The 17,663-nt window shown below is 40.4% G+C and overlaps 1 protein-coding gene across 14 annotated transcripts in view; it reads left to right on the top strand.

Moving 5' to 3' along the window:
- ATP2B2 (ATPase plasma membrane Ca2+ transporting 2) overlaps positions 1-17,663 on the top strand; it is a 407,966-nt gene that overhangs the window by 345,920 nt on the left and 44,383 nt on the right. For all 14 annotated transcript variants that reach the window (XM_063164432.1, XM_063164430.1, XM_063164426.1 and 11 more), the window contains 4 exons: positions 7,197-7,438; positions 8,406-8,640; positions 14,344-14,523; positions 15,894-15,981. In XM_063164432.1, the coding sequence (XP_063020502.1) occupies positions 7,197-7,438; positions 8,406-8,640; positions 14,344-14,523; positions 15,894-15,981 (745 nt within the window). The remainder of the gene's footprint in view (positions 1-7,196; positions 7,439-8,405; positions 8,641-14,343; positions 14,524-15,893; positions 15,982-17,663) is intronic.

The raw sequence follows: 17,663 nt of genomic DNA, 5'->3' as shown, positions 1-17,663 counted from the left end.
GATTTGTTTGGTGCCATTTTCCCAAGAGATGGAGCTGCTGTGGATCTTGGGGTTTTGTGGGTGATGGGAAGCAGAAGGAATTAGCTTCTAAATCCCAGTTTTTGTGTTTTCAGACGAGAAATATGGGGAACACCACCAATAAAGGGCAGCTCGGGTGAAATTTTAGCCATTTATTTATTTAGGTGATTATTTATAATTTACCTCTCTGCTTCTGCTTTGGTTCAGTCCTGTGTGATACCTGGGAATTCTGCTGATGAGCTGGATTACTGATACAATCACTAAAACCCAATTTTTTCTCTCGATCCTCTTCCTCCCTCCAATTTTGAGTTCAAACTTTCACATGTTACGACAACCCCGTGCCCTCCTGTCTGCTTCAGAGATGTTTAAATGTTTAAATCATGCAGGAAATATATCAGGAGAAAAGGGAGAGAACTGGCAATCCAGTGGGAATTAGCAAAAACCACTTTTCCCTCTCCCATCACCTTCTGTTTGATTCTTTCTCTGAAAATTCCTGGCACTGTGAGAGGTGAATGTTGTCTTTTTTTTTCCTCTTCTCTGTCAGAAGCTCTTTACAATCAAGGGCCTGGTTAAGCCTGTAATGATTTTATTTCAGAGAAGCTGTATTAACACTGCTAAAAACATTTAATATTTTTCTGTCTCCTGTGCTAGCACTGTGTAACACCATTATGTACCACATGTAACAAATCCAAGAATATTTGGAAAATATATCCAATCTCAGGTACCAGGGCATGTAAAGCATCTGCTAAAGGCTTTCCAAACGTTTTTTTGTTTTCTGGTTTTGAGCTTATTTCCAAATGTATGAGACATAGGGCTTTGAAATTCTGGATGTGCAGTCATTGGACCCAAAAATGGTGCAAACTTGTCAAAGTCAGGGATTCAGAAGCTCATTCTCCTTAAGGGTTGTGGACCTCGAGGTCTTGGGAATTGAAGTGAAGGGAGAGATCTGTATCTGCTCAGTGTAAAAATATGTTTAATTTTTTGAAGGTTAAAAGGAGATCAATTTACTTTCTGATGAACAGGTGATATAAGTGAACATGAATATAAGTGAACATAAATATAAGTGAATATGAATATAAATGAATATAAATATAGGTGAATATGAATATAAATGAATATAAATATAAGTGAATATAAATATAAGTTAATGACAACACTGATGTGAAGCTACTCAGCACTGTGCAAAAGAACAGGAAAAAACCACCAAAGCTTCAAAGTTTGAAGCGTTGGGCTTTAAATGCAGTGAGGGAGCTCAGGGCAGTGTGGAAGTCCTGCAGTCCCTGGTGCCAGGGAGGTTACACAACCAGCCCCAAGTTCAGAACTGCTCTTCTCCAATCCCTGCTGCTGACCCCAATTCAAGCTGACTTTTGAATTTATTTCAACTGAATTTCAGCAGTGCTGGTTGTGAGCTGGGGAGCAGCTGTGTGGTACCACAAATCATCCTGCTCTGTGTAAAAAAACAGGCACCTTGTTCACCATGAGCATGGAAACCTCACAGAAACTTCCAAACTGTGCAGGGACAAATTGTCACCAATGATATCATTCCAGGTCTGCCCTCGAAGTTGCAAGGATCCCAGTCTATACAGATAGAAAAGCTGATTTTTATTCCTACATAGAGACCTTGTGGAAATAAATTCACAGCATTTTAAGGGTGCACAGCTGTGTCTGTGTTCACAGGGCCCGAGGAACAGGGAAGAGATGAGGATCTGACTCCATGTTTCAGAAGGCTGATTTATTATTTTATGATATATAGTATATTAAAACTATACTAAAAGAATAGAAGAAAGGATTTCATCAGAAGGCTGGCTAAGAATAGAAAAGGAATGGAATGATAGCAAAGGTTTGTCTCAGAGAGAGTCTGAGCCAGCTCACTGTGATTGGCTGTTAATTAGAAGCAACCACATGAGACCAATCCCAGATGCACCTGTTGCATTCCACAGCAGCAGATAATCATTGTTTGCATTTTGTTCCTGAGGCTTCTCAGCTTCTCAGGAGAAAAAATCCTAAGGAAAGGATTTTTCATAAAATGTGTCTGTGACACACAGCTGCTGCCAGGTGTTTGCAGGGAATCTGTTCTTATCCCACTCCAGGGGTTGATGGATTTCTGATTTTCCTTCCCATATCATCTCAGGGGGAAGGGGTAGTGAGCAACAGGCTCCTTTTGTGGTTTCCAGCTGGGGTTAAACCATTGCTCTGGCTCCAGAATCCCAGAGAAATTCTAAACACAAATTCCAAACCAGCTGAGGGCTGGTATTTCACTGCCTTCCTCTTGCCAACAGAGCTTCTGGAACCGTTTCCCATTTTGTAATGGGAAAATTTATTTAGTCAAGCAAAGTTTTCAATTCTTAACCTTGGCTAAAAAAAGACTCACCTCTTTCATTTTGCAGCTTTTCTCTAAGAAAAACAGGCAAAATCTCTGTTGTTTGAGCTTGAAGTCAGTGGAAGAAAGCTATATCTGCAAAAAGCTGGAACTTTTGGTTGTAAATTTGGATGTTTTAATCTTGCTTTAGATGTCTTACATTAAAATATTGATTAAAATTATGTAGCAAGGGAATCTCTCTGATAGGAGCACAGTTCTTTAGTAGTTCTTTTTGCAGTATTAGGAATTCAAAAATAAAAATATCACGTGGTTTGAACAGCATTCAACCTTGTTGGTTGTTTTAAATTTTACATATTAAATTTTTAATTATACAGAGAAAAATTCCTGTGCATCCTGGTCCATTTTGTCTTTTGTTTGAGTAAGTAGAGTATGAAGTGGAAATCTTTTGCAATTTAATTTTAAAAAGTTTTTGGTTTCCTCTGTTTTCCTGTTGAGATGTTGGGCTGAAATAGAACACTCAATAGTGATATGTTATTCTAGCAAGGCTCATTTTCAATGTTAACAAATTAGAATATTTATTGTCATTGTTATTCTAAAGGAGTAGTTCAACCTGTAGAACACAGGAGAGTTTCCTACAACAAATTAAGGCTTCAGATAATATGGAAAGTCCTGACATTTTTATGTAGAAGGACTTCTTGGGTCTTCTTGCAGAAAAAAAAAAGGGAGATTTAGCAAAGAGTAGGACAAAAATGGGAATTATTTCCTAATCTAATTTTACAAGTTGAATCACCTCTTTAAGTTATGCCCAGAATGTTATCTTTCTTCTTAAAACCTTTTATTAGTCAATTATTTCCCAGTGCAACAATTCTGAAAATTCCCTTTGTAATCCAAACTCAGTACCAGGTCAATACTGGCTTTGGATTGGTATTTTTAAGCCTCGGTAATGCAGCTGTAGTTTGACCTAGAAACCTATTTTGATCTGCTGGGTGTAACCAGGGCTTTTAAAACATCTGTCTGGGGGTTCTTCTGCATGTGAGAAGCTGCTTGCAATCGAAATGTTGTGGGGAAATAATCCAAAGGCTTGGGAGAGATGTTTGAAAAAAATTTTGCAAGGGTCATGACTGGGGGAGGATCCTGGCTCGGTCCCTTGCAAGCAGGTGATGGAACAGATTGCAGGTGACCTGTGGGGAGCAGAAGGTCCTTGCTGGAGCTCCCTGTGGTAAATCTCAGCTCAAAGCCTTTCCCTCTTCCCGCTTCCAAGGGTTATGGTGCCTTTGTGGGACTGCCTAAAACCAGAGGCCAGACAGAATTAAGGGAATAAAAAGCAGTTCTGTTTATTGAAGGGCCTGCAGGTACATTTAGGGCAGATGGAACCCTCAGGGGCTACACCCAAAAATGGACCATGTTTCACGGGTTTTTATACTTTTATAAGTTCGGTCCATTTTGCATATTGGGGGTTCTGCTTGGGGTTTTGCACTTGTCATCCCTGAATTTCCAGCAAGCCCATTACTCTGTCTCTAATTAAACTCAAATGATGAATATTTGTCAGGCTTTTGAGATATTTGTTGTGAAACCAGCTGCACCTGTTCATAAATGGGGGAGTAGCACTGCCAGGAATGTAGCAGTGTAAATAATGATGGCAGTGGTTGTTCAGAGCTCCCATTCTGCTAAAATCAATATTAAATTGAGGAATATTAGAGTGATGCTGTGTCAGGGCTATCTAAATCAGAGGCCAGACAGAATTAAGGGAATAAAAAGCAGTTCTGTTACTTGGAGAGCCTGCAGGTACATTTAGGGCAGGGGCTACACCCAAAATGGACCAGGGGTCAGGGGTTTTTATACTTTTATAAGTTTGGTCCATTTATTGGGGGTTAATCTGCCAATTCCAGCTGCAGGTAATGAAGTCATTGAGCCCAAGTTTGCTCCCCCCAAGTCCCTTTTGTTCCCATCTCTGGGCCCTGAGGCAGTGAGGTGTCCTTGATTGCCAGGCCTGGAGAGGAATTGTTGTGTGTGCCCAAAATGGGAAAGCTGCAGCTGGCACTGGGTGTGGGGTTTGGAGTTACACACCAAAGAACTGCAGGAGTGCAAATAAATGAAAAACAGACAAGCTAAAATGCTAAGGTATCAGTTCCATGCTCTGAGGGGTCACTGAAGCTGCTCCCAGTGAACCCTTGCAGAGCAACCCCATCGGGCTGTCCTCGTTTTCCAGGTGCCGTGAACCGCAGAAATCAGCGAGAAATAAATTTAGCTCCAGCCCAGCAGGAAGTTTCAGAGGCAGCGGCTTCTGCAAAGGGATTGTCAAGAACAATCTGCAAGGAGGCTGCTCCTGGCATATAGATTTTGAGCTGGAACAGTGCAGGGAAGGAAGTGCTCCGTGCCAGCTCTCAGCACCATATGCTTGCCCCTAATGTAATGCACAAAGAATATGGAGACAGCAGCTGCTCTGCAGGGAGGTGGCCACTTGTTAGGTTTTGAAACCCTTCTGAAGTGTCTGTTCCTTTTCTTTTCATGGGGATTTTTTTTCTCCCCCTTGCTTACGTATTTGCATTCAAAAGATGTTCCCTGAAAGGAATCTATTTTTAGGCTGTGGTAAGAACAGGGGATTGTGATCTACTTTTTGTTGAAATAAAGGTGATTTTGGAAGGACTCTGATAGTTTTTTGTTTTGAGAAATGTGAGCAGGTTTTTCTTTTCTTGATTTCCATTGGCATCAGGGCATGATGAAATCATATCTATAAATTAATTCTTGTCTAGAATTGTCTGGCTTTGACGGAAAACTTTGTTTTTCTTTGGGTTCCAGGAGTGTTCCAGTGGCCTGACCACATTCACATTTAATTCAATGACAATTTTCATTGAGTTCAGTGGCAGAGAGAAGCATAAATGAGGATTTAGATCTAAAATGAGAGGAGTTGGATTTAATGTGCCCAGAGGAATGGATCTTCCCTGGTACCCATCACTACCCAGGCACTGAATTTGGTTCCTCTGTTGCTTTGAGAAACCTGAATTTCCTGGCAGATTTCAGGAACTCTGTGCCTGCAATGCCAGGAACACAAAACTTATTTAAGTAAACAAAACTGGATTTTAAAAGGTATTTTTTGACTCCACTGAATTCCAGATACACCTCACTACGAGCACTTTCATTTTGAATTAGGGATTCTTAAATGAATTTGAGAATCCAGTGGGAAGTTACATCACAGTATAATGAGGTTACAGCAGGACAAGTTGTTATAGCAGGTAATACAATTAATGTATCTCACTGGCATTTTTGCAGAATGTCAGTGTTTTACAGTGACCCTGGAGTGATGTTAAAATGTCACAGCAGCACCAGACTGACCCATATTAGTCAGTAAAAATGATGGTTCACATAAAAGAAAGATGTTACAGTCCTTTTTGGAAGGATAAATCTCTTTCAGACAGAGAGTTTTGGGTTATTCTGTGTTGTTCTTTGTAGCTGCTTCTCTCTGAAAAAAAAAAAAAAAGACATTCATCTACCTGTCACCAGGTATCAGTCTTCCTGCTAATAGGGACATGATTCTTTTGGAAAAATTAATGTTTATTTGTTTACTGCAGTTCTAGGCCAGTCTGTGATCTATCTGACTTCCATTTTTTTTAAACTAGCTGCAATTGGTGGTTTTCTGGGATAATTAATTATTAATCCTCATTTAAAAGGCTCCCTTTTTGTGGCCATACTTGTTGCATGAATTCACATCCAGTAGGGTGGTTGATTTGCAGCTTTAATAATTTCCTTTGTGTGCCTTTATCCCAGTGATGGACAATGTAGGAAGTTCTATCCATTAGGAATCCCATTGCTGAAGAAAACTGGATTTTAAAATGAAATTAAACATGGATTCTGAATACAGTCCTGCAGTCCTATTTTGCAAAATGTGAGGTAAATGTTAAACTCACATTGAAAATTATGACTTAGAGTCTTGGCTTGAGCCAAATCAAAATCTGTTTTCAGTGCAAATAAAAGCTGTGAGATGATTTCCTGTTTTTATTCCCATAAGGGCAGTGTAGCCATGGCTTAAGGAACACTTTTTAGTTCTACTGAGCATAAAAAACTGCAAGTTATCATTAGTATATAGTTCACACATTGGCCACTGGAAGTCTGGGGTCCTGGCACAGAAACATTTTGTTTGGGGTGTACAACACTCCCAAGAAAGTTTGTAAATTAACTGTTTATTTCTGTTTTGAAAGGGAATTTAAAGTTCTCCTTGTCCTTCCTTCTCTCCTTCAGAAGGACTAAAAATTGGTAGAAGTTGCACAGTGTTCAACCTACTCCATTTTCTGTAACATACATAGAATTTATTTGTCTGAAGCAACAGACTAAAGTAATTCTAGAAACAAGTACATTTAGATACAGGACTATTATTTCATAGATTTTTTTTTTTCAATGAGATTTGTTGTTATGGTTGGAAGGAGATTTATTTTTATATAAAAATGCCTGGCAGGAAAAAAAAGAAAAAGATAGAGCTTTCTTTAACTCACTTTTAAAGCTGTGAAAATCAGCAAATTCTAAGCAAGAGAGAAAAGGAAATCCTCTGTTCGTGACAAGTGAGAATTGCTTGGTTTTCAGCCTAAGGAAAGTGACTTCCTTTTTAATGGATTGCCCAACCATCACAAGCTGCCAATGGCTAATTTAAGAAAAAAGAAATGCAAGAGACCAAATGTGGCAAATATTGTCTAGAGAAATGTTTCTCCTCGTGAGGAGATGCTTCAGGTCTGTTGGAGCTCCATGGAATTTTTACCTTGATTTTAAGAACTGGAAGACTCGTGGCTGCACAGCTCAGATGTTAAACTTAAGAATTGCGAGAGAAATGAGAGAAATTAATCTCCAATTTCTTTTCTCCTCTCTCCAGCCACCAGAAAAAGAGGGCGGGCTGCCTCGCCAGGTGGGCAACAAGACAGAGTGTGGGCTCCTGGGCTTTGTGCTGGATCTGAAGCAGGACTACGAGCCCGTGCGCAGCCTCATCCCCGAGGAGAAGCTCTACAAGGTTTACACCTTCAACTCCGTGAGGAAGTCCATGAGCACGGTCATCAAAATGCCCGACGGCAGCTTCCGCATGTACAGCAAGGGAGCCTCCGAGATTGTTCTCAAGAAGTGAGTGAAAGCCTCATTTTTTCCAAAATTCAAAGCATCCTGACACTAAAATGTGGAATTTCTGGTGTTTGGAGTTTGCTGCCTGCACCAGAAATGTGACACACCTTAGCAACTACTATTGTTTTTTAATTTTTTAAAGTGTTTCTGGGAAATTGGTGTGTTTTTCTTACCAAAGAACTGGGTCTGCCTTTGGTAATTTATAAATGGATTCTTTATGTTCAACCCATTTGGAAAATAAGCACTTTTCAATTTCACACTAAGCTGCCAGCTCATTGATTATTGAGAAAATAATGCATGAAGGTCTCTTGGTGTCTGTGTAATAAATTACAAATTCTCTCTGATATTTCAGTAGTGAATCTTCTAGAAATTTACATTAGAAACTTAAAACCTGACATCAGAAGAGGAAAGTATTGACTGAAATGAGCTTATACAGGAAATACTTTGGCAGTCATGCACAAAGTCATGCACACTTGATGCCTTTTTGGAGCTGCCGAAAAACAGACGCCAGACAGAATTAAGGGAATAAAAGCATATTTATTCCCTTAAAAGATAAATAAAAGAATATTTATTGAAGGGCCTTCAGGTACATTTAGGGCCGATGAAGCCCCCCAGGGCCTACACCCAAAATGGACAATGGCTCACAGGTTTTTATACTTTTGTAAGTTTGGTCCATTTGCACATTGGGGGTTAATCTGCCAATCCCAGCTCCAGGTAATGAAGTCATCGACCCCAAAAGTCCCTTTTGTTCCCATCTCTGGGCCCTGAGGCAGTGAGGTGTCCTTGATTGCCAGGCCTGGAGAGGAATTGTTGTGTGTACTCCAAATGGGAAAGCTGCAGCTGGCGCTGGGCGTGGGGTTTGGAGTTACACACTAAAGAACTGCAGGAGTACAAATAGATGAAAAACATACAAACTAAAATCCCAAGGCATCACACTGAGTTTTTATTCTCTTTTCCCTGCCCAAACCAGGTGTTCCAGGATCCTCAACGCCGCCGGGGAACCGCGCATCTTCAGGCCCCGCGACAGGGACGAGATGGTGAAGAAGGTGATTGAGCCCATGGCCTGTGATGGGCTGAGAACCATCTGTGTGGCCTTCAGAGACTTCCCCAGCAGCCCTGAGCCTGACTGGGACAACGAGAACGACATCTTATCCGACCTGACTTGCATCTGTGTCGTTGGCATTGAAGACCCAGTAAGGCCAGAGGTACGTCCAATTTTTATCTTTTGTAAAACTGGACATAACCTGAATGGTTTCTTACAGGTTTTATCTCTTTTTTAAATTAGCTCTTTCAAAGAAGCTGAAAATTAGCTTTAGAAATGGGTTTTACTTGATAAAAAGCCAAATAATTAAGGTGATAAAATTCAACTCTATTTAAATAAAGGAATACAGGGCTTTCTGCAGTGCCAGACTGAAATGATCAGCAGAGGTTTTGTAATGCTCCCACATGTTAAAGAATTTTCCTTTAAGCAGTGTAGTGATGTACAACTCTGAAAGAAGGGAAGACAAGTGCAGTGATTAAAATTGTCATGATTATAATGACAGTTTCCAGAGAAACTGGAGTTTTTGCCATTTATTGTAATAGTTGTCACTTTACTTAAGATTGTACCTGGTGACTACTCAGGAAAACTTGTTTTTAATGTTGTATTTGAAGAAGGAAAGGCTGCAGTTGTCATGGATATCACATTTACAAGGCTTGTACAAATATATATACAACTTCAGAGTAAATCAGTAGTAAGTGTGCACATGGGAAACACACCCCTGCTTCTACACTTGTAAATTACATAAAGGGTTGAGTTAGAGAATTCTGATCTCTCTATTTGGTGCTTGATAATTAATGGAGAATTATTAATTCCATGCTAGGGTTTGAAAATGGTGACAGTAACTTTGGAACTGCACAACACAACCCCAGGTACCAACTGCACGACTGTGCCTTGCCTCAGAATGGATTTTATTGGGTTTTTCTCCTCAATATGAAGGTTAAAATAAAAAGTAAATCTTGTGTAGGTGACAACTGGATGATAAACTCCTTATCTCCACAAAGAGCAGATAAACAGCATCCACTTTATCTGTCATCAGATGGTCTCCTGCTGCTAATCCATCTGTCCCCATGGCTGACATTGCAAGGCTTTCAAAATGTTGGAAAATGTCCTTTAGAAGTTCTGTCTGCAGTGCTCCTTTAATGCTCCAGCTCACATAGACAGATATTTTTCAGAAAATATTTTGCAGAAAATATAGATATTTTCAGAAATATTTTGTCAGTGGCCACTGGAACTGTGAATCAATCCTCTCCCCCTCCTAAATTAAATCATGATCCACGTTAGAAAACAGCTTTAAGTCAGGTTCCGTGTGGTGTGACAGACTGAGGGATTGGGGAGCAGTGGGATTTGCAGTTATTATGGAAAATAGCTGCAAACTCTCCTTTCATGTGGTTGTTAGGAGGGTGTTTTGTAAGAGAGCTGCTCTTATCTTGCAGGGAATAATTTTTTGGGAGCTTGAGGTAAAAGTGAATAATTCTGCTAAAAATAGAAGGCAAATCTGACTTCTATGTAAAGAATCAAAGAGATGAAGGCAGGAAAACATCTTATTTCTAAACAAACACTTGAATATTGTATTGAATTTCTTGTAGGTTAGCACCAGAACATGCAGGAACATTTCTATTTTAGTGCAAGTCACACAATAAAATATTTGCAATTTCAGGATTTTAGCAAATTTTGGACATTTGGGACTTGGGTTTTTGGTTTTTTTCCACCTTGTTTCTTTTGACTGCTTCAGAGTGGCAATAACATCATGAAAATATTTAAACCAATATTTAAATTATTATTACTACTCTGCACATTATATACTTTAGGGGAAATAAATGAACCAATAAACCCTGAACCAGGAGAAAAACATAAAGTTCAGAAAACTCTGTAAGTTTGGAATATCTGACTTGGTTGGAATATTGTAATGTGCATGTGTGAAATCCCCATTGCTGATGCAAATAGCAAGATGTTGAGCAGTTATAGGGAATATTTTGCCAGAATGAAATCTGCTCATTAAATTGACTCCCCACTGGAGCTTATGGATTTTCAAAGTGCTTTCTGCAGGGGGAAAAAAAGAACACAAAAATAAGAATTCTTACTAAAAGTGCTGTTTTATCAGTATTCTCAATATTCACTGGTGTCATGATTTATTTGGATGGAGGTGATAATTCAGGTAATTCTGATAAAATTGTCCCAGTCCTGGCAGCCTTTACCTTCCCTTCAGTTACATTCCTGTGTTTCCTGGGGAAGAATCAGGATTCTCCTTTTCCCTGTGGTGCTGCGGATCCTGTGGGACATGGCTCCTGTGCCTCCAGGAATGATCCCATGTGGGAACACCAGCTGTTTTGGAGAAATCCTCCCTCCCTCCTGCTTCCAGGGATATTCTTGGGATACTCAGGGAGCTTTCTGGCACTCACATCTCCCTCATACACTAAAAAACCCAGTTTGAACTAGTTATTTATCACTGATGTCCAGCAAGCGTTGAGTTTTCTCTGGAATGCCCACCATGGACACCCGTGGCCTTTCCATATTCCCAGGTTAATTCAGACAGCAGCAGCTACTGGATTTAGCAAGCACTGAACTACTTGCTTGATATTTATATTTTGTGGGTGTGTTTTTTTATTTTTCTTTGATAAATACACAGGAAGAGAACAAACAGAGTGATGCCCTTCTCCTGCAGATATTCTCTGTTGATCCTGACACTCTTTTTGGCTTGATTTTAATGAGCCTGAACTGGCTCACACTGATCTGCCAGAAAACGCCTCCAGTCTGTTATTTCTGGGAGATGAACGTAAATCCCTTCCAAATATCTCCTATTTATTTGTCACCTGATTGGGAAAGATTTTCCTGCGTTGGATACTTGGTGCATGCGTGCTTGCATTGGAAATTTTGCTTTGCAGAGGGAAAATAAACCCCAAAAAATTGTGAAATGTGTACTTAAGCTCTGCAAAACTGATGGAAAATATCTGCTTCCTCTGCCCACTCAGTCTGCCAACACTCTTTCTCCCTTACAGCAATAAAAAAAATATGAACAATATTTTAACTGTAATTACTGTACACACTATTAAATCAGATACCACCCACCAGCTGTCCAGAAAATGACAGGAGAGGGAAACAGGATGATTTCTCCAGTTAGATGTGAGTTTGAGATGTGTTTGCAAGTGGGGCTGTCCTCCCCTGACCTTGTTCAATGGGACTGACCTTTCATGGGAATATCCTTTTTTTGCTGCTTGCACTGTAATTTATTTTTCTCCTTCACAGTCCATCCATTGAGCTGGTTTTCCGGATTTCTATCTAAATCTGTCCTGTCCTATGCATGAGGGTCACCACAGCTCCAAGTGGGTACCAAAAGCATTTCCAATTGACAAATGGGATTTAGGCAGGATTATGAATGTGGAAACAGGGGAGATCAGGGGTCATTTGCTTCAGGAACAGACTGGACCTGATCATTCATTCCCCTACAGAAACCTATTTCACATCACTACAAGGCTTCAGGTGGAAATGATTTTTCCAGGGTGTACAATTTGTGGGGAAAATATTCCCAGTTAGAGGTGAGGAAATAAGAAGATAAAGATCTGTCGCTGAATTCTGCCCTTGGTTTTGTGATCTGTATTGCCAGAGCCCTGCAAACAACATGTCTTGTGGACACACTCAGGGTGGAGGGATTTTCCTGGGAATCCTGGGAAAACGCTGCTCTGGTCATCACTGAAGTGTTGGTTTAGGGAGGCATTTTGGAAAACGGGAACTCCCCAAAATGCCTTTAATAAATATTCCCAAACCTGGTGTGAAATTATTCCCAGGTTGGGAGAACCATTACCTGTAGTGTGGTGGAGGAGTTTAGGGTTTTCAGTGCCTTCCTGGCCCCAGGAAACCCCTTTGAGCCCAAGGTTTGCCACACTGGTTCAGAGCAAGGATTGTCATAAATGATTTACATATACACACTCAGTGGTGTATGTGTAAAGTATTTGTAATAGATATATAATAATATAATATATACTATATTATATAATAAAACACATACTCACTGGTGTCCCCTACTTGTTGCTACAGAGGAAATGAAAATATCTAGAAATGCATAAAATTAGCAGTGTAATGTTGGAGATGGTTTTTCCTTTTCTCAGCATTTTCTGCACTAATGGATGAGATGAATCCACTCAAACTGGCATTGAGTTGCACAACACATGTATAGCTGTGCTGGAGGTTGTGCACTGAATATAGACAGTAATATCTATTTTGATACCTTTTCCTAAATAGCTGTGTGGTTTTAAAACATTTTTTAATAATTGTGCATTGCCATCTTCTGAGTAGGGCAGTTCACTTCCCCGTAGCTATGTGAAAGGCTTCAGCCTTCATGATGAATCCTGGGGGGCTCTAGACTCTTGTAGGTAAAAATGAAATTTAGAGAAGTGATGCTGTGCTGAAGAGTGACATCCAGGCGGTTCTGGACATGTTAAACACATTCCTTATTCTCCCACTTTAAATCATATTGCTGTTTTTCTCTTGAAGAAATAATGCTTTCATAAGAATAATGCAAAATAATGCAAAAGTCTGACGAGACTGAATTAATTGGTTAGTGATATTTACTTAGAAATTATAATTAATTAGGATGTAGTTTAAGGGAACATAATTTTTTTTCCCTATCTGAAACTGAGCTAAAAACATGGAACCTTTCTATAGCCTTCATTTACTGAAGTACTGTATTAAACCAGCTTTATTTAACTATTAGGAATCAATCTTTTCTTTTAACTCCTGATTTTATTTTTTTAAAATAAGATGTATATGTTGCCAAGTCAAAATGGAGCTCCCACATTAATCTCACAGTCTCTGTTATACCCTGACTATTTCTCTCTCCCTGATACATTTCCTGTGCAGCAGAAGTTTATCTCATGCATGAAAAGGCATTTGTAAAATAAGCTTCACTTTAATGATTTTGAAATATGTAAAATGTTAATTTTAAACTCCTGTATTTAGGAATTCCACCTGTTGATAAGCATGAATTAAGTGGTGCTAAATCACAAACACTTTTAAAATCTTGTTGAAAGGACGGTTTGGATCAGAAGTAAAGTAATTTTCTGTATAGAATGTTTATATTGTCCATATTTGCACGTGTTGAGTAGTTATGTTCAGCTTGCTAAAGGTCAAAAAAGCTGCAGAGCACTCATTTTTGTTCAAGCCAGGAGAAAGTTGAAGGAACTGATCTAAAAGATATTTTTTACTTCTTGATACAAGATTTACTTTGCTTGTGGAGTGACCACAACTCCAGAACAGTCAAGTAACAATAAAACACATCTGATTCCTCTTCCTGCTTCAGGCATTCCTTAATTTTTCTGGATGGGAACACCTGCCTTGTATTTTATCTCTGATGCAGGAGTTTTCTTTGCCCTTGCCTTGTTTCTGTGATTCCTTGGAGGTGCCCCCAGAGCAGAGGCCAGGCAGGTTCAGAGAATAAAGAGGGGATTTATGAAAGCCTTCGGCAGGAACAGCTTGGGCAGCCACAGCCTCCAGAGGCTGCACCCAAGGTGGGCCATGGGCACGAGTTTGTCACACAATTATCAGTTTGGGCATTCACACATCAGGGGTTTATGCTCCAATTCCAGCTGCAGATAATGAAGTCATTCACCCCCAGTTTGCTCCCCCTAACTCACTTTTGGTTGTACTTTTTGGGGCCTGAGGCAGTGAGGTGTCCTTGAGTTCCAGGCCCAGAGAGGAATTGTTGTATATCTTATAATGTGCACAATTTATAAGCATGGCAGCACCTGTGTGTAATCAATAATTTTATCTGACCAAAATGTGAAGACAGTTAACTAGCACTCTATGTGGAGTTTAGAGTTACAGTACAGGATTTGAAAAATACAAAAGCTAAAGCCCTGAGGGGTCTCTGCAGGTGCCAGAAGCCATCCGGAAGTGCCAGCGAGCCGGGATCACCGTGCGCATGGTCACTGGGGACAACATCAACACTGCGCGTGCCATCGCCATCAAATGCGGCATCATCCACCCCGGAGAGGACTTCCTCTGCCTCGAGGGCAAGGAGTTCAACAGGAGGATCCGAAATGAGAAGGGAGAGGTAAACAAAACCTGGTGAAAACACCAAAATATTCTCCTGCGCTGGTGTGCGCCTTGTAAAGACCACTTGGAAACATTCCTGCTTTCTTCTCCCGCTAAATATTTGTAATTCAAAACAGTGGTGAAATTCCAGTGTTTGCTCTTCCAGTATCCGTTTAGTACAGGCCTAATTCTGCAGGTTTTAGAACCACTGCACTGCTCCACAAGAAATCAAAACGAAGTCCATTAAGGCAGGAGTTTAAGGCAAGGAGGAGAAAGAATCTTGCAGGTTTATGGCAAGGAGGAGGAGGAACTCAACAGCAATTTTGCTCCTAAAATGCCATCTCTACTGAGAACCAGCTCCTCTCAGTTTTTTAATTTATTCCACTTTCTCTAATGTACTCACAGCAATGATTTGCATTAAAAAATTCCATCCTTTGGAAGGTTTTTAACTCCTCATCAAAGATGGAGCTTGTGATCGTTTTCACAGCGGTTCTTGGATGACGGAAGAGATGAAGGATCTGACTCCATGTTTCAGAAGGCTTGATTTATTATTTTATGATATATATTAAATTAAAACTATACTAAAAGAATAGAAGAAAAGGATTTCATCAGAAGGCTGGCTAAGAATAGAAAGGAAAGAATGATAAGAAAGGTTTGTGGCTCGGGCTCTGTGTCTAAGCTAGCTGGGCTGTGATTGGCCATTAATTACAAACAACCACATGAGACCAATCACAGATCTACTTGTTGCATTCCACAGCAGCAGATAATCAATGTTTACATTTTGTTCCTGAGGCCTCTAGCTTCTCAGGAGGAAAAATCTTAAAGAAAAAATTTTTCATGAAAAGATGTCTGCGACAGGAGCTCACACACAGTTCCAAAAACTAAAAATCTATGCTGGCTCTCGAGTCCATCTTAAACGAGTGGACACAGTCATGTGCTCCCTACATGGATGGGTGGAATCCTGGGAATGTTGGTAAATGCAACAAGCTTGGCTTTGCTCCTGTTGCTACACAAGAAAACTTGCCATTATTGGTGCTAAATGAAGGATTTGGGTTCTCCTGTGGAGTAGAACAACAAACTTGGGAACAGGTTTGATCAGCTTTGAGAAACTCCAGTATCCTTTATCTAGAGTGATGATTCTGGGTGGAATTACCCATAAAGATGATAGGAAAGGCTGGTTAGATATTGTGGAAAAATATACCTGTGTTGGCCAGCAGTTGAGCCCTGTTAGTACTGGCCTTGTCTTCACTTGCAGCATGGAATTTTTCTGGAGAAAAGCTACAGGTTTGAGCAATGATGGGAATTTTCTGACACTATGACATAAAGTCTCCTTATCACAGGCTGGAGGTTTTACTGTTTGGTTTCTTTTTTTGTCTTTTCCCCCTGCAGATCGAGCAGGAGCGGATTGACAAAATCTGGCCAAAGCTCCGGGTGCTTGCTCGCTCTTCCCCCACGGACAAACACACTTTGGTGAAAGGTGGGTGCAAACTGCTTGTGGGGGGCTGGAAATCAATGAGAAAGGTGTTAAATGACATAATCTGCTTTGATTTCACTGTTACAAATCCAGCTGAGTTATCATCTTTAACTGCACATCCCTACACCACACAAGGAAGTTTTCTTGCGCTCTTGTGTTTGTGTTCTACCTCAGCCTTGACATGGAAAATAATAGGAAACTCCTTGGCAGGAATAATAGAAATAGCTACAAGATGCCTGGCAAGTGCATTTAGGCAATCTCATATTTGCCTTGTGACTTTTAATTGGAATGAGACTCGAGCTGGGAGGGAAAATGTGCATTTGGAGGTCAGAAAGAAAATATTGCTGGGAAACAAGATATAAACAAGAAGGGATGTAGATTTTTTTTTTGTCTTTGCCTGCACTGCTTTATGAGGGAAGCAAAAGCAATCTCATTCAGAGTGAATCCAGTCACTCCATGCATCTCTTCTCCCAGAATTGTCCTAAAGAGTATTCCAAGAGGAAAAAACCTATTCTTGTCACAGCAGCAAGGGATGGTGAGACTGGGAGCTGCCCAGTGGAGATGGGGATTTTCAGCCAATTCCATTTTTCCTATGAGCTAATTAACTGTTTGATTTGCATTGGCTCCCTTTAGATTCCTGTATTTTTAGAGTCTGCCCTGTAGGAAGTGCCCCATACAAACTCCATTCTCTCCCCACACTGTCTGCCGATGGAATGCTGCCATTAAAGATGGTTTGGTTTGCAGTTTCCTTCTTTCTTTTGAGGACTTGACATCTTATTCAGTTGACTTGGAGGCTCACACTTCATGGCTGGTGAAATCAGGCAGTTTCTGGGCAGGAATAACATCATTTTTGGCCATGCTCAGGTAGAAACCCTGTCAGCAGGTTGCTGTTTCCTGATGAAGAAAGAGCTGGATTATTTTGCTAAGGCCCTGGAAAGTCTGGAGAGCCCCTTTTAGCAATTCTTGGAGCAGCTAAGTTCAGGCTAAGATCCACCTGATCACACACCTGTTTTCAGCTGTTGACTGCTCCAATATTAATCCACATTTAGGTAGGAAATCCTTTAGGTTTTGTTTCTGTGATTCCATACATGACTGATTGCAAAGGCATTTGAGCTTCATGCAAATTTTTAAAATGCCTAAACGACTTCTAGAGCAGAAGTCCCATTGTGAATTTGAAGATTGGATCAGTTGGGTTCTTTGGGCTTGAGACAAGGTGCAAATGGATGGTGCTGGATGGGGCACTGGATGGGGCAGATGGAGACAGAATGTACCATCTCCATCCCCCCCTTTTATATGTATATTTTATAATGTACACAATTTATTAGTATGGCAGTACCTATGTGTAATTAACAAATAATACACATTCCTTGGGGAGGTGTGCTCCAAAATGGTTTTCCAGTAGGGGTTAGTTCAGGATTGGAAAGGTTTGGAGGGCATTTTTATCTCCATGGGTCAGTGTTAGACCTGCCCAAGGTCAGCTGAATTCTCCTGAGCAGAGCATCTTAAACCCTGTGCTCCAGGATCCTGTTCTCAGAGAACAGCCCTTGTTCATCCCAGCAGCTGATTTGTTGCAGAAACACAACAATTTGTGTTTCATTAAGTGGATTAACCAAGTCCCTCAGGAGTGCTCGTCTGAATCATTCAGGATTTTCCCTCAAGAGGAGCAGGAAACCTTTGCCAGGGAA

The sequence above is a fragment of the Melospiza melodia genome, chromosome 10 (genome assembly GCF_035770615.1).
Source record: "Melospiza melodia melodia isolate bMelMel2 chromosome 10, bMelMel2.pri, whole genome shotgun sequence".
NCBI lineage: Eukaryota > Metazoa > Chordata > Aves > Passeriformes > Passerellidae > Melospiza > Melospiza melodia.
The sequence above is the reverse complement of the archived record's forward strand: the minus strand, read 5'-3'. Positions and strand labels throughout refer to the sequence as shown.